The sequence below is a fragment of the Nansenia antarctica genome (assembly GCF_963989245.1).
Source record: "Nansenia antarctica genome assembly, chromosome: 9".
Classification (NCBI taxonomy): domain Eukaryota; kingdom Metazoa; phylum Chordata; class Actinopteri; order Argentiniformes; family Microstomatidae; genus Nansenia; species Nansenia antarctica.
The window spans coordinates 31,247,972-31,265,471 of NC_137679.1; the positions used below are offsets into that span (position 1 = coordinate 31,247,972).

Here is a 17,500-nt window from a genome sequence, read left to right on the forward strand (position 1 = left end):
GACAGGGAGATGTAACATAACCCAGATAATGACCTGTCAGCCTGGCTGGGAGGCTGCTATTGTAGCTGTGACATTCAGCTCCGCGGCCCCCTCTCCTCTCTCCACACAAAGACCCTGTGTGGGTGTTGCTTCGCACGGGCTGACGCAAAGATTAGAAACCCAACAACAGCCCTGTTCACAGCCTGACTGTTCAACTGTGCCCGCGAAATTGATTTCGCTTTGTGTTTCGCCGTTCGCTTGTTGTTTTACAGCCGTTCAGAAGTGTGTGGTGACAACATTGTTTGAGCGACTAACTGACACGGGCCTGAATTCATTCAGTCGACAGTGGATTTATTTTTTCTTATTATATAATAATAATAATAATACTACTACTACTACTACTACTACTACTACTACTACTACTACTACTACTACTAACTCATAATAATAATAATATAAAGACTAACGTCCGGTCTGGCTTGTTGAGGGACACCACCACACAGTGTATCAGTGGAGCCATGTGTGTTCATTCTGTTCCATGCATCACAAAGAGTCCCATCCTCCGATTTCTACCTCCACCAGCCTCCCCAGGTCTAGTCCTGTACTGTAGTTAGACTAACCTTCTACCTCCCCTGGTCTAGTCCTGTACTGTAGTTAGACTAACCTTCTACTCAGCGGTCGACAGGCTGGCATTGCGTGTCTGACCCCTGGTGTGGCATCACTTCCTGTCTCCCCCCAGATTAAGGAGTGTAACGAGGAGGAGCGCGGGAAGGGTTACCTGGTGTCGTGCCTGGTGGATCACCGTGGCAACATCACAGAGTACCAGTGCCACCAGTACATCACCAAGATGACCAGCATCGTGTTCAGCGACTACCGCCTCATCTGCGGCTTCATGGACAAGTGCAAGGAGGACATCAACACCCTGCACTGTGGCTCCATCAACATCGGGGAGAAGGTGAGCTGGGGGGGGGGGGGGGGGGGGTGCGTGTGGGTGTTTGTGTGCAGTGTGCGTGTGCGTGTGGGTGTGTGCGTGTGCGGTGTGTGGTGTGTGCGTAGTCTGTGTGTGGTGTGTGTGTGTGCAGTGTGTGTTTGCAGTGTGTGTATGTGTGTGCGTGCGTGTGTGCCGTAGCGGTGTTTGGTGTGTGCGTAGTCCGTGTGTGGTGTGTGCATAGTCTGTGTGTGGTGTGTGTAGGAACAGCTTGAATCCTCTGCTTTATGTGGATCAGCCCCAGAGGGGGGATATTTACTGCTACTAGAAGTGTGTGTATGTGTGTGTGTGTGTGTGTGTGTGTGTGTGTGTGTGTGTGTGAGACATCTAGACAATTTGATGGATTGCGTTGATGCGTAAGCCTTACAGTTTAAAGTGTTGAGCCCATAATTGCCCGTCTGTGTTTGTGAATAAATCTTTTGGGTTTTAAGAGAAAAACACTCTACTCGTCATTGTTTCAGTCCCAGAGGTAAGCACCATTGTCTCTGCGGGAGCGAGTGATTGGAGAGGGTGCCACTTGTTAGTTCAGCCCTCTGTTGAAGTATTCACAGAGTGGCTGGATGGATGGATGGATGGAGGGAGGAGAGGGCCCTGTCGGTCTTGTTTTACTGTTGGCCTGCACTGAATCCTGTGGTATGTCCTGAAGAGGGGGAGAGGGAGGGGAGGTAGGGGGAGGCAGGGGAAGGATGGTAGGAGACAGGGAGAGGCAAGGGAGGGAGAGTGGGAGGGAGGGAGAAGTGGGAGGGAGGGAGAGGCAGGAGGAGAGTGGGAAGGAGGGAGACAGGGAGAGGCAAGGGAGGGAGAGTGGGAGGGAGGGAGGGGCAGGGGAAGGGGCGTGGATGGGAGGGAGAGTGGGAGGGAGGGAGGGGAAGGAGGGAGGGAGAGGCAAGGGAGGGAGAGTGGGAGGGAGGGAGGGGCAGGGGAAGGAGAGTGGGAAGGAGGGAGACAGGGAGAGGCAATGGACGGAGAGTGGGAGGGAGGCAGGGGAGGGAGAGAAACAGACAGAGAGGCAGGGGAGGGAGGGAGGGAGGGAGAGAGAGACACACAGACACAGAGGGAAAGGCAAGAGATATGAGGTCCCAGAAGAGGTCTGTGAGGAGGGTTGAATAGAGAGCCAGTGATGATGTCAGCACCACAGCCCACACACACACACACACACACACACACACACACACACAGACACACACACACACACACACACACAGACATACCGAGCCCAGCGTGGAGGTCCTCCCGCCAGGAACACCAGATGCTGTCAGTTAGTCAACTAGGTCCTCCACCACACACACAGGAGTGTCCCCACAGAAGACTCACTCTCTCTGCTGGCCAGGAGTAGCATGAGAGGATCTTAGGAGTGTTACCCTGTCCTCTCTGTCTCTTTCTCTTTTTGTCTCTCTCTCTCTCTGTCTGTCTCTGTCTCTCTCTCTCTCTCTCTCATTCTCTCTCTCTGTCTCTCTCTCTATCTCTCTCTATCTCACTCTGTTTCTTGTGTCTCTCTCGTGTTTGAGGGAAGTCATCTGTGTGTCTCCTTCTGTGTGTGTGTCATGGTGAACTGGCTTGGTCCACTGTCGGTGGATGTCCATCTGTGTCAATAGAAAAATGTGTGTGCGTGTGCTAGTGTGAAAGTACAAGATGAGAAGGACAGAGGTCTGTGTGTGTGTGTGTGTGTGTGTGTGTGTGTGTGTAAAAGTACAAGATGAGAAGAGCAGAGGTAGGTGTGTGTGTGTGTGTGTGTGAGAGAGAAAGTACGAGATGTTCCTGCTTGCTCGTCCAAACAGATTTATGGGCAGCAGAGGACTGTTCATTGTTATGTCTGTGCCTGTGCCTGTGTCTGTGTCTGTATCTGTGTGTCACTGCGTCACTGGCCTTCCATTGTAGTGCTCCAGACGGACCTACAGTTTAATTAGCTTCAACACAATCCCATCTGCCCTGCCCGGACAGGGCCTAGGGTGAAAAGCAGGGGATTTTTGAATGGAATAAATGGGATGTTATCGCTAACAGATTTGCATGTGGAATTCATGGGATATAATGGGTTGCTCTTGTCTTTTTTTTCTCTTTTCATTTCATCTAATACGTTTGTTTATTTTAGTTTTCCACTCGTCCTGTATTTGGAGACGGTGTCTGTCTCTCTCCCTGTCTATCTCTCTCCCTGTCTGTCTCTCTCCCTGTCTGTCTCTCTCCCTGTCTGTCTCTCTCCCTGTCTGTGGGCCAGTGGACTGTGGCCGTCTGGATCTCACCTGCAGCAGTTAATAAACCGTTTCTCTCTCTCTCTCTCTCTCTCTCTCTCTCTCTCTCTCTCTCTCTCTCTCTCTCTCTCTCTCTCTCTCTCTCTCTCGCTCTGTCTCTCTTCCTCCCCCTCTCAGGACATTCATTCTCAAGGCGAGGTCATTTCTTGTCTGGAGAAGGGCTTGGTGCGGGAGGCGGAGCAGGTGGACCAGGCCCATCCAATCAGAGACGAGTGTAAGAAGTCCATCATGCGCGTGGCGGAGCTGTCCTCCGACGACTTCCACCTGGACCGCTACCTGTACTTCTCCTGCCGGGAGGACCGCGAACGCTTCTGTGAAAACGTACAACGCCACACACACGCACATCTCTCTCTCCTCTCTCACTCTGTCTCTCCTCCTCCTCCTTCTCATCCTTCTTTTTCTGCTTCCTCTCTTCTTCTTCTTTTTCCTTCTTTCTCGTCTTCTCTCTCCATCTCTCCATCCACTCTTCCCTTCCTCTCAGCCTGTTCTCTCCGCTTCCTCTCCTCCTCTCACTTCCTCTCGTCTCATCTGTTTTCCTCCTCTCTCCATCCTCTGTCTGCAGCAGGATGAGACGGACAGAGCAAACACTGTGTGTGTGTGTATGTGTGTGTGTGTGTGTGTGTGTGTGTGTGTGTGTGTATATATATATATGTGTGTATGTGTGTATATGTGTGCGTGCATGGGTGTGTGCATGTACACCCCGCCCACACACACACACAGGAGTAAAAATGACTCACAGAGAATGTTCTCTTACGACAGATGTGTTTGTTTTACTTGCAGACCCAAGCAGGGGAGGGCAAAGTCTACAAGTGTCTCTTCAACCACAAGTTTGAGGAGGCCATGTCTGAGAAGGTATGTGGAGGCCACTGAAGGAGAGGCAGCGGTCTGAGGCTTGCCGGTTCATATTACCGCGCAGCCATAGTGTACTTAAACCTCCTCCTTTTAATACCCTGTCCCTGTCTCTCTGGACTCTAATGTAACTAAAGCATCTTAAGTCAACAAAGAGCTGTAACTGTTCTCACCTGGGTGGAGGAGGGTCCTTAGGGACGGGAGCTCAGGAGACACGCACGCAGATCAGCTTCTATTCTGAGAAGAAGGCCGCCGCTGCTGGCCGGTGTTGTTCAGGAGGAAACCGCCTCAAGAATGCGTGTTTGGCAGGACGTAGAGTGGCGAGAGGTGGTTTTGGGGCCGTGAATAAGGCCTCTCTCTCTCTCTCTCTCTCTCTCTCTCTTTCTCTCTCTTTCTCTCTCTCTCTCCATCTCTCTCCCCCCCTCCTCTCTCTCTCCATCTCTCTTTTTCTCTCCCCCTCTGTCTCTCCATCTCTCTCTCTCCATCTCTCTCCCCCCTCTCCATCTCTCTCTCCATCTTTCTCTCTCTCTCACATTTGCTCCCCCCCCTCCCCGTGGTAGTGTCGAGAGGCCCTGACCACCAGACAGAAGCTGATAGCCCAGGACTACAAGGTGAGCTACTCCCTGGCCAAGGCCTGCAAGACAGACCTGAGGAAGTACCGCTGCAACCTGGACACCAACATGCCCCGCGCCCGCGAGGCCCGCCTCTCCTACCTGCTGCTCTGCCTGGAATCTGCCGTGCACAGGGGTGGGTGTGTGTAGGGGTGTGTGTGTCCGTGCGTGTAGGGGTGTGTGTGTGTAAGGGTGTGTCCGTCCTTGTGTGTCCTTGTGTGTCCGTGTATGTCTGTGTATGTCTGTGTGTGTCCGTGTGTGTCCGTGTGTGTCTGTGTGTGTCCATGTGTGTGTGTGTGTGTGTGTGTGTGTGTGTGTAGGGCTGTGTGTGTGTCCATGTGTGTGCCGTGTTAGGGTTTTGTCCAACACCTCTGTTTGTGCGGTTGAAGATGCTCTGAAAATGATGACAGAACTTTTTTGTAAACAACGTCACTTGTCAAACGAATAACCAGTCAAAAAAGACAAATTATTTAGAAGCTATCATAATCGTGTGTCATGTGACAGCCTCGCCTCGAAGGGAGAATCTGAAAAACAGATGGCGAGCGCAAGCGAGTTGGTCCCTAAAAAAAAAATGCAACTGCTGCAATTTGGCAGCATTTTGGGTTCCGACCGAATGGCAACATGACGTCATTTAATTCATTTGAAATTGGCAGCTCCCTCAAAGCCCTACAATGTGATCCTTAATCCTGCGATAATAACGTATACAGAGGTAAACTTTGGGGAAGGTTTAACAGTGTAAAAAATCGGACACTGCCCAACCCTAGTCTGTGTGTGAGTAGATGTGTATGTGTGTGTATCTGTGTGTAGATGTGTCTGTGTGTAGATGTGTGTGTGTGTCCATGTGTGTATGTGTATACACATACACACATACATACATACATGTGTCTGTGTGTAGATGTGTGTCTCCCCTAGCTGACTCCCCTCCCTCCCTCCAGGTCGTACGGTGAGTGGGGACTGCCAGGGGGAGATGCTGGACTACCGGAGGATGCTGATGGAGGACTTCTCCCTGAGCCCAGAGATCGTGCTGCACTGCCGTGGGGAGATCGAGGCCCACTGCTCCGGCCTGCACCGCAAGGGGCGCACCCTCCACTGCCTGATGAGGGTGGGCCGGGGGGACAAGGGCACGGTGGACAGCCTCTGTCAGAGCGCGGTGAGGACACTGCACAGGCACACACAAAAAGGCACACACACAGGCTACACACACACACAGGTCCAGACACACAGGGACCCACCCACACACACAAACACACACGCACAGGCACCATTCACACACACACACACACACACACACACACACACACACACACACTTAACTGTCCCCCCGAAAGACCTCTTCATCCCCTCTACTCCCCTTTACAATTTCTCTACTAAAATAAATAAATACAAAAAAGAAGAAGAAAAAATAAACTTAACTACCCTTAATTAAGGCTTAATTCTTCCTTCTTCTAGCATTATGACTGCCAATGGCCCCTGGTGCTAACCTTTATGACTTGTTCTTGTGATGACTGATGGACAGATGATTCACTTTACTTAGACAAAGGTATTTGTTGTAAGTTGCTTTGGATAAAGGCGTCTGCTAAATGCCAAAACATTTTAAAATGTAAAATTATAAAATTGTCAAGATTTGGTGCAGGAAGATATTAACTAGGTTGCAGAACTCCCCATAGAAAATGAATTGGGACAGCAGCACCAAACTTTAGATATGTTTGTGCTCCATCTATTCAGTCTGGAACATTTTGTGTCACCACACACATTGACTAATTCCCAGCTGTTGTGTTGATGCTGTTTGTGTGTGTGTGTGTTTGTGTGTGTGTGTGCGTGTGCGTGTGCGTGTGCGTGTGCGTGTGTGTGTGTGTCACAGCTCCAGACTCTGATCCAGTCAGCGGACCCCGGGGCAGACTACCGGATAGACCGGGCCCTTAATGAGGCCTGTGAGTCTGTCATCCAGACCGCCTGCAAACACATCCGCAATGGAGACCCCATGTAAGTAACACACACACACACACACACACACACACACACACACACACACACACAGACACACACTCACACTTGGATACGTCCATAGCAACCAAGTTAAAGTAGCCTCGAGTCACACATTAGTGAGATGTTTCTAAAACACTTGTTTGTATTGTAACAGGGTTTTCATTCCAGTAGGAATGTTGTGCTTGATATATTTACATGTTTTTACAGATACAGAATACAGATATTCTTTGCCAATCAACAATAATCACACTTTAAAGTGACTTCAACGTCAACTAGCGGATGCTCGCTGGCTAGTAATGCTACCAGTCTGTCATAATGGCTTTTAGTATGTTAGCTCTTAGGTTCTGCATCCATGCCGACGATATGCAGTGAAAACCTGTTCTTACCGACACTCAAAACAACATAGCATGCTAATGAAGAAACCACATTATTATTATGATCATTTTTATTTATTTTTTATATGTGTTTAGGCCATTTCTGCTTTATTGGAATAGAGACAGTAGAGATTGACAGGAAGGATGGGTGAGAGAGAGGAGGGATGACATGCAGGATATGACGATGGCCGGAATTGAGCCAGGGACCTTGCGATGATGGGTTAGGGTTAGGATTAGGGTCTGTGCCACTTCCAGGCCCGAAAACCACATTATTGACAGTTGTGAAAGGACACTGAGGATACATCTGGGCTATTTGTGCTAGCTCACCCAAACCTGATTTCAAATCCAAACTGTCAGGAGTACAGAGCTAAAAGAAGCCAAAATGCTTCCTCTTTTCAATACTTATGGAGAGCACTATGTGGCTATATCATCCCCCTGTACAGTTTCTCTACCGGAAAGAAAACATAAAGAAAAAAAAATAGGATTATAACTGCCAAAGGCCCCTGCTCCTATCTTAGATTACTTTTTCTTGCGATGACTGATGGATAGATGATTCACTTAGACAAATGTATTTGTTGCAAGTCGCTTTGGATAAAGTCGTCTGCTAAATGCCAAAAATGTAAATGTCAATACTGTCACATACACCCTTATAAATGTTTGATGCCGTTCCTTATTCTACTCCATACATCACAATGAGCCCGTCCTCCGATTTCTACCTCCACCAGCCTCCACATTTCTGTGTCAGTATTTCAATGTAGTGATCTGTAATTCGTCTCCTTTCATGCACACAGTTAATTAGAGGCTTTTTCACTTGCTTTCTGTTTTCAATTGTAGCGGCTGCAGATGTATAATTACTTCCTTAACCTGTCTCTGTGATAGTGTCTTTGTGACAGTGTTGCACAACATGCTATTGCTGGGGAGAAAAACCCTGTTCTCTCTCTCTTCCTCCTCCTCACTCTCTTCCGCTCCTCGTGTTTTTCTCCCCTCATTAATGCTGTGAAGCACATCCAATTATTCCCCCCTCTGCTTTCGTTCGCACAACCTGCGCACATGAATACATTACTCTAAATAAAGTTCAACTACATTCAGCATGGGCGCTGCCAGTGAACTTTCCCACTGAATCTGTGTCTTTGATGAAAGCCAGGTTTGTAACGATCACACACCGTGCAGGGAGAGGACATGAGGAGGACAATGACTGGTTGTGTTTGTCTTCAGGTGGGGAGGGGAAGGCTTGAGAGACTTGTTACTAATGAGCCTGCGTGTGTGTGTGTGTGTGTGTGTGTGTGTGTGTGTGTGTTTCTGTATATATAGAGAGAAGGAATTGCTTTCAGTTGTGGGGGGTGGGTCAACCAGCCATGTTGAGTCACTGTGTAATGAATACACTGTTTTTATGATTGTTGGGCCCTGGACTTGACGTGTGTGTGTGTGTGTGTGTGTGTGTGTGTGTGTGTGTGTGTGTGTGCTCTCCCCTGTGTGTGCTCTCGCCTGTGTGTGCTCTCGCCTGTGTGTGCGTGCTCGCCTGTGTGTGCGCATTTGTCTGTGTGTGTGCGTTTGCCTGTGTGTGTGTGTGTGTGTGTAGGATCCTGTCGTGTCTGATGGAGCACCTGTACACAGACAAGATGGTGGAGGACTGTGAGCACCGGCTGCTGGAGCTGCAGTACTTCATCTCCCGAGACTGGAAGTGAGTGAACCACAGCCTGTTACCCCCTGACCCCTGACCCCTCACCCTTCACCTTTAGACCCTCTAACCCCCAACCCTTTATCTCCCAACACTTTAACCATGAACAACCGACTCGCAACCCTGAAGTGTGCCACTATCGCTGCTGCCGCCACTGAACTTATTATGTTGTCCACGTCGGTGCGCACACACACACACACACACACGTACGCACGCACGCAAACACACTCGCGCAGCCCGCAGAGTAACCTCTTTAGTCTTTAGCTGCGTTCACAGTTCATTAGGTCTAATGGTGTTTTTAATTGGGAGACCTTAACAGCAATTAAAGCTAATTGGCCACTGGCGTCCTTGTCTTTGCCGCTGACTTACAACAGACGAGACGGTGTGAGTAGTAATCAAGGACTGACATGACCGCTGGGTCTGCCCGCCCCGTAACCAGTGCGAGAGCTTGGGGGGGCCGCAGTGCCAGCAGTCCACTACCCTCTGTGTGTCTTTAGGTCTCTTGCCTGTCCACTCTAATCCACTCACTGTTATTGGCGGCCCCGGAAAAAGAACCCGATTTAATTTGTTGTTGAGAAACATTCCCATGACGTTCTCCAAATGTCTCTGGGTCTGCCCGCTGGAGTGTTACAGTTACAGCCAGTCACCGAAAGCGGAACGAGCCTAACACCTTAGCCAAGAATCTGTGGAAACTTAGAATTTAGTCTTGACAAAGAATCGGGGGGGGGGGGGTACACTTGTATAATCTCTCTACCACTGTAGATAAGTCTCCAAAAAAGTCTTCCGTCGTACTAGACACACATCCGGTATTCAAATCCAGTAGAAACTGACTCTCCCCCCCCCTCCTCCCTGTCCTCCCCCCTGTCCTCCCCCTCTCCTCATCTAGACTGGACCCTGTGCTGTATAAGAAGTGCCAGGGTGACGCGGCCCGCCTCTGCCACACGCACGGCTGGAATGAGACCAGCGAGATGATGCCCCCCGGCGCGGTCTTCTCCTGCCTGTATCGCCACGCCTACCGCACAGAGGAGCAGGGCAGACGGGTGAGGAGGGGTGGAGAGGAGGAGGAGGCGGAGGAGGAGGAGGAGGGGATGAGGAGAGGGATAAGATGACAAGATGAGGAGAGGGTGAGGGAGAGGGTGAGGAGAGGATGTGGGGAGAGGAGGAGAGGATGAGGAGGGGATGACAGCGTGTTAGCAGTGAGTGTGTGTGTGTGTGTGTAGACAGCTGACAAAACTGTACTGTCATTGTGGAACACAGCTGGTAGACGTCACTGCATATGACTTCAGGGGAGTTGTGACTTACATTTACATTTAAAATGTTTGTCAGACGCCCTTTATCCAAAGCGACTAACAACAAATACATTTGTCTGAGTAAGTGAGTCATCTATCCATCAGACGTCAACGAAAGCCTTTCATACAGGTTTGGCCTACTTTGAGGGAGCTACAGGTTGGTCCCCCCTGACTACCAGCTGGTAGAGAAACTAGGTTAACCATATGGTGTTTTGGATTTTAACAGAAAACTGCAGAGGAAAATGTAAGTTTGTTATGTTCCATGAACGTCTGTGAATATTGATCATGGTGGTGGGATGATGATGATGATGGTGTGAAGAATTATGGTGATGAAGATTGATGACAATTATGGTCGATACGTAAAGACCTATAAAATGAATGGTGCTTGTCTGCAAAAAAAAGCTGCAGTGATTGCGCAGGGTAATTTAGTGATAGGCAATGGTGATGATTATGATGGCGATGATGGTGTAAAAGGCCATTGTGAGTGTTCTCCGTGGGCTAATGGAGGTGAATGGCACCTGAAGTAATGGAGGACGGATGACAGCTTGATGATGGATAACAGCTTGATTCCCCATGATTATTAGTGGGCAAAAGAACTGTGTGTGTGTGTGTGTGTGTGTGTGTGTGTGTGTGTGTGTGTGTGTGTGTGTGTATTCTGTTGTGTGTGTATTCTGTTGTGTGTGTATTCTGTTGTGTGTGTGTGCATGGGTATACACGTTTGTGCATGTGTGTGTACTGTAGGTGTGTGTGAACGTGTATTCAGTAGGTGTGTATGTAGGTGTGTGTGTTGGGGTATGTAGGTGTGTATGTATGCGTGTGTATTACTGACGTGTCCCCCACCCCTCCGCCCCCCTGCATGTCCAGCTGTCTCGTGACTGTAAGATGGAGGTGCAGAGGATCCTCCACCAGAGGGCGCTGGACGTGAAGCTGGACCCCGAACTGCAGAAACGCTGCATGACCGACCTGGGGAAGTGGTGCAGCGAGAAGACTGAGACTGGCCAGGTGAGACACACAGACAGACAGGCCAGGTGAGACAGACAGACCAGGTGAGAGAGACAGGCCAGGTGAGACAGACAGGTAGACAGAGACAGGCCAGGTGAGACAGACAGGTAGACAGAGACAGGCCAGGTGAGAGAGACAGACAGGTAGACAGAGACAGGCCAGGTGAGAGAGACAGACAGGTAGACAGAGACAGGCCAGGTGAGACAGACAGGTAGACAGAGACAGGCCAGGTGAGAGAGACAGACTGGCCAGGTGAGAGAGGCAGACTGGCCAGGTGAGACAGACAGACTGGCCAGGTGAGAGAGACAGACAGGAGAGTGAGAGTGAGAGAGAGACAGCTTTTCCTGTTGTCCTACAGTTCCTCTGTAGGAGCTGAGAATTGCGCAATCAATCAATATCTTTACTGTCCCCAAAGGGGCAGAAAACAACATGAAACACAACAATCACAATAACCATAAAAACTCATATTGAACCGCTAGAAGCCAGAGGATATATGACATCATGCCACAGTCATCATGATAGGGCAGATAACGCCGCGGACGCTAAAGTGCAGTTGTCACGAGAATAATGAATATCAATAAAATACACTTGTATAACTGTCGTTTTCACACTTTCTGGGGAGCTGCTTGACTCTAGTCGTGACCTGACTGCTGTTTCTTGTGTTATTCTGAAGGACAGCAGTGGAGGTGGAATTAGTCATTACAATAACCCCTCCTCCGATTTCTGCCTCCCCAGTACTACATCTAATGTGTGTGTGTGTGTGTGTGTGTGTGTGTGTGTGTGTGTGTTCTCTAGGAGCTGGAGTGTCTCCAGGACCACCTGGATGATCTGATCTCAGAGTGCAGGGACGTGGTGGGCAACCTGACGGAGCTGGAGTCAGAGGTACGCATCCACCACTGACTCCTCTGTACTGATTCTTCTGTACTGACTCCTCTGTACTGATTCTTCTGTACTGACTCCTCTGTACTGATTCCGCTGTACTGATTCTTCTGTACTGATTCTTCTGTACTGATTCTGCTGTACTGATTCTGCTGTACTGATTCCTCTGTAGTGATTCCTCTGTACTGATTCCTCTGTACTGATTCCTCTGTGCTGTTTCTCTGGAACAGGATATTCAGATCGAGGCTCTGTTGATCCGGGCCTGTGAGCCCGTCATCCAGTCCCACTGCCACGTAAGTACTGCACCTGAGACTCACCGTTCACCCAAGGCCTGCTAGACCACTGGGTCCAGTTACTGTTCACTATATCAGAGGAGGCTGGTGGAGGTAGAACTCGAAGGAGGAGGGGGGGGACTCGTTAGAATCCGATACCATTCCTCATTCCGTCGCACGCATCACAATGACCCCCGTTCTCCGGTTTCGACCTCCTTCCGGCCTTCCTGTGACACACATACCTCAAGTTCACTCCTCAGTGCTCAGTGGCTATCATATCTCACACTCTCCCTGCCTGATAATATTGACGTTTCACTGCACGCCATGCTGCATGCACACCTGGGGGGTATTCCATCAGCGTCGCTAAAGGAAAGTCCAGGCTTATTTTTATAACTCTCGCGAGACTTCAGACTTATCAGAATAAGCCTGGATTGTCCTTTAGCAACGTTAATGGAATACCCCCCAGGGGAGGCTGGCGGAGGTGGAAAGCGGAGGACGGGGGTCGTTCTAATGCGTGGATGAGTGACTTTGTCCTCGGAATTCTACCACCTCTGTCCTCCAATGATTACACACCCTTCCTGAGAACTAGAGGTGATGTTTAGACTTATTTGTAAGCTGTGTGTATTCCAGCTCATGTTCCATTTTCTATAATATGGATGTATTTTTATCTTGGAGATAGTAATAGTTATTTGTCTGTATTATCTTGTAGATAGTACTAGTTTTTTTTCTTTTCCTGTCTGTCTTACATGTAACGATGAATTGAAAATCAAGGACCCCAATTGAAATAAGCCAGTGGCTTTCTTGGGTTTTTATCCTTTTAGTTGACCTTGTATGTAATATGTACTTTCATGTACCTACTTCTGCAAATCTTCTAATAAAGTTTTCAATCAATCAATCAATCAATCAATCCACCTTCGCCTCTGCTCTCCTCTCTCTTTCTCCTCTACCTTACCTTTCCTTTTCTCTCCTCCTCCCTTCCTCCCTCTCTCTCTCTCTCTCTCTCTCTCTCTCTCTCTGTCTCTCTCTCCCTCCCTCCCCAGGATGTGGCAGATAACCAGGTGGACACGGGGGACCTGATGGAGTGTCTGGTCCAGAACAAGCATCAGAAGGAGATGAATGACAAGTGCACCGTGGGCGTCACACACTTCCAGCTGGTGAGTCTCACACACACACACACACACACACACACACACACACACACACACACACACACACACACAGATGAATTTATGTGATGTGAAGGGAGAGGATTTGGTGTGTGTGATTGTTTTACCCTCAGTCGGTTTGCTTTGACCGGTCACCGTAAACAACACCGTCTGTCTGACTCCCCCCCCCCCCTTTCCTCTCTCCTCTCCCCGCCTCTCTCCCATTCCCCTACTCTCTCCTTTCCCCCCTCCTCTTTCTCCCTCAGATCCAAATGAAGGATTTCCGCTTCTCCTACAAATTCAAGATGGCCTGCAAGGAGGACGTTCTCAAACTGTGCCCCAACATTAAGAAGAAGTGAGTTTGCCAATTTGTCACATCCAGGACACTGTAAAAAAAAAAAAAAAAAAAAAAAAAAAAAAGAGTCCCAGGAAAAAAATAAATGACTTATTCAACACAAACCTTGATGTCTGAGGGGAATCTTAATGTGCATTCTTCAACATAATGGTAGAAATGAGTCCCAGGGAAAAATATTCCCTGAGGCGGCATTAATCATTGATTGACAGGCTATGCTAATCTAGCCCAGAGCACTGCTCAGAACGTGGTTCTCCCAGCCCCTGGTTCCCTCCAGGCTCCATTTGATCCTTATCCATGCAGTGATTGACTCGTCAGGCCTGCTTTCTGTAATGATTTCACCGGCACTGGTTAGAACTGGTGTTACCCTGCCCTGTGTAATCTGTGTGTGTGTGTGTGTGTGTGTGTGTGTGTGTGTGTGTGTGTGTGTGTGTGTGTGTGTGTGTGTGTGTGTGTGTGTGTGTGTGTGTGTGGAGCTGTCGAGAGTCTCTCAAGTATCCTCTCTGGTCTTCTGTTTCATTTTTGCTTGTTTTCTTTTTCACTCACAATGCCACCTCCTGTTTCTACTTACCCCTGTCTACCCCTGTCTACCCCTGTCTACCCCTCCCCCCCAGGGTGGACGTGGTGATCTGTCTGAGCACCACGGTGAGGAACGACACCCTGCAGGACGTCAAGGAGCAGCGCGTCTCCCTCAAGTGTCGTAAGCAGCTGAGGGTGGAGGAGCTGGAGATGGTGAGAGCGCAGACACACATACACACACACACATACACACACACACACACACACACACACAGACACAGCTGGAGGAGCCAATTAAACAAAGGACAAATGAGGCTTGTAATTATGTCACAATGGCGGCTTTATCCCAGGGATGCAGCCCTTGGAATTGATGATTCTCCACTCAATAGGCACTACCATGGCTATAAGAGTCAGTCTGGTATTGTCTCCTGAGTCAGTCTGGTATTTTCTCCTGAGTTAGTCTGGTATTGACTCCTGAGTCAGTGTTTCCCATTAATTGCCTAGACTGTGGCGGGCTAATTTGTCAGTTTCATAACAAACCGAAAATATTTGTACACTTCTCATAATAACATAAAAGATCTCTAACGTTGTGTTTAGCGCCGTTGCTTCAGCAAAGCGTCTCTCACTCCTGGCCCCGCTGCTGGAAGCTCGCTCGCTCACACACTTTAGACTACTTTTTTTATTTCAGCGCTGCTTGGTGCTGTTGCAGGAAAGTGTCCGAGCACGTTCGCAGGGGCGTTTTGTGAGTGATGCAATCTTTTGGATTCGCACCAAATCCCCGCCCCCCTTCCGCTTTTTTAAATGGTTATTTTTAATTTTTTATAAGTGGTCCACCCAACACAGTCTCTCAAAATCCTGTGGGAAACACTGTATTGACTCGTGAGTCAGTCTGATATTGACTCCTGAGTCGTTGTGGTTGCCCTCACTGTCTGACAGTATTGACCATGGAGCCAGTAGAATGGATGGGCGGTCAGAACCATTGGCGCCAGTCTATTGACTGTGGCTGGAGGGTCCTTACAGTCTCTTCTGGGAATGAACTGTAGTACACAACTCTCTGTCTTCTTCTCTCCTCTGTCCCCTTGGCCATTTTATTTATCCATCTTGTTCTTTTCACTCCTTTCTCTGTTCTCTCTCTCTCTCTCTCTCTCTCTCCTGTTCTCTTCGTCACCTCTTTCTCCTCTTCCATTCCTCTCATTTTCTATCCACCTTCGCCTCTCCACTCCTCTCTCTTTCTCCTCTATTTTCTCTTTCCCCTTCTCTCCTCCTCACTCCCTCTCTCTCTCTCTCTCTCCTAGTCTGAGGACATCAGGTTGGAGCCTGAGTTGTACGACGCGTGTAAGAGTGACATCACCAAGCTGTGCTCCAACGTGGCCTTCGGCAACGCCCAGGTAAGACACGTAGAAACACCACTTTGGTGACACATCACCCAAACATTGCCCACATCGTCAACATTCTAGAGTGTCAACGGGTGACTTTATTCACCAAAAATTAATAAATGATGATGCCTTATTTTGTAGCCAATCAAACTACTGTTGCTAGGTAAATCCCACATAAAACACGTGGCATTCTAGGTGGTGAGTGTTCTGGAATTATTTAGCAGTTGGTGAGTTAATGCAGTGACCGGTATCACACTCTGTAGGAGCAACACTCTCTGTGGTTGTATCTAGCGCCAGACTGGCCTGAATACATAAAAGTTTAAATCAACTTTTGGCCTGCACATTCAGTACCTTGTCTTCTCTCCCTTGCTCTCTCTCTCTCCCTCTCCCTTCTCTCTGTCTCCTAGATGATCGAGTGTCTGAAGGAGAGTAAGAAGCAGCTGACCCAGCGCTGTCACCAGAAGGTGTTTAAACTGCAGGAGGTGGAGATGATGGACCCAGAGCTCGACTACCAACTCATGAGAGTCTGCAAGCAGATGATCAAGGTTAGGCTCCACCACCTGGCTCTATAGAGTGCGTGCGTGTGTGCGTGCATGTGTGCTGACACACACACACACACACACACACACACACACACACACACACGCACACACACACACACACACAAACACACACACACACACACACACACCCACAGCCACACCCACACACACACACACACACACACAATAACACTCCCCTGTCCTCTCCTGTGCTATAATGTGGTTCTCCTCTCCCCCTCCCTCCTGTGTGTGACGCCTGCGTCAGCGTTTCTGTACGGAGGCCGATGCCAAGAACATGCTGCAGTGTCTGAAACAGAACAAGAACAGCGAGCTGATGGACCCTAAGTGCAAACAGATGATCACCAAGAGACAGATCACACAGAACACAGGTATCGGAACACGCACACGCACACTCACACACACACTCACACGCACACGCACACACACACACACACACGCACACACACACACACACACGCACACACACACACGCACACACACACACACACACGCACACACACGCACACACACACACGCACACACACACACACACACACACTCACACGCACACACACACACCTACACACTAGGGTTGGGCGGTTTCCAATTTGTGAACACTTACCACGAGCAGTGCTGAAAAATGCACTTAAAATAAATAAATAAAAACAGTGCTAAAAATACTTTAGGTTTGTAATAAGACTGTCGGGACAAATTCCACTATGTTATGGGAAACACTGCCATCACTCACCCGAGTACAGAGTGCAGAGCGCGTTGCAGCAGACGAGTGCTGTGAATCACGTGTCCTTCTGAGGAGAAGCGTTCATGTGACACGCGGTTATGATTGGTTCTAATAGTATTTTTTGACAGGTTATTTATTTGACAAATTACACTTTTTACAAAAAGTTCTGTCATCACTTTCAGTAGCGTCTTCAACTACACAGACAGTGGTGCTGGACAAACATTCTTAAGGCGTTTGTTATATATAGTTATTATATATAGCAATTTCTGCCGGCGTTATGCCGGTATTGACAAATGCCGTTGCTATTTTTCAAAAACTGCGGTATACGGTATAACCGTGCAACCCTACTACACACACACACACACACACACACCTACTACACACATACACCTACACCCCCCCCCCCCACACACACACACACACACCTACACACTAGGGGTGCAACGGTTCTCGGTTTTATATTGAACCGTACGGTTCGCCATCCACGGTTCATTACGCACTAGGTGTGTGTGGTTTATGCTGCATTCCATTGAAAGTCGGAGGTCGAGTTATAAATAGTAGCATTTTTTTTCCGTAATCGTAACCCAAAAACCAAGGTTCATATCAAACCGTGGGCCAACTGAACCGTTGCACCCCTACTACACACACATACACACACAACTACACCCACACAC

At 48.9% G+C, this 17,500-nt stretch overlaps 1 protein-coding gene across 1 annotated transcript in view; it reads left to right on the top strand.

Moving 5' to 3' along the window:
* glg1b (golgi glycoprotein 1b) overlaps nt 1-17,500 on the top strand; it is a gene marked incomplete at its 3' end in the record, with an annotated part of 45,620 nt that overhangs the window by 23,951 nt on the left and 4,169 nt on the right. The window contains exons 4-20 of the mRNA XM_080539392.1: nt 719-934; nt 3,331-3,534; nt 3,994-4,065; nt 4,623-4,809; nt 5,609-5,823; nt 6,535-6,656; nt 8,613-8,714; nt 9,598-9,751; nt 10,865-11,002; nt 11,798-11,884; nt 12,112-12,174; nt 13,194-13,307; nt 13,565-13,653; nt 14,265-14,382; nt 15,465-15,557; nt 15,953-16,090; nt 16,353-16,476. Coding sequence (XP_080395518.1) covers nt 719-934; nt 3,331-3,534; nt 3,994-4,065; nt 4,623-4,809; nt 5,609-5,823; nt 6,535-6,656; nt 8,613-8,714; nt 9,598-9,751; nt 10,865-11,002; nt 11,798-11,884; nt 12,112-12,174; nt 13,194-13,307; nt 13,565-13,653; nt 14,265-14,382; nt 15,465-15,557; nt 15,953-16,090; nt 16,353-16,476 — 2,236 coding nt within the window. The remainder of the gene's footprint in view (nt 1-718; nt 935-3,330; nt 3,535-3,993; nt 4,066-4,622; nt 4,810-5,608; nt 5,824-6,534; nt 6,657-8,612; nt 8,715-9,597; nt 9,752-10,864; nt 11,003-11,797; nt 11,885-12,111; nt 12,175-13,193; nt 13,308-13,564; nt 13,654-14,264; nt 14,383-15,464; nt 15,558-15,952; nt 16,091-16,352; nt 16,477-17,500) is intronic.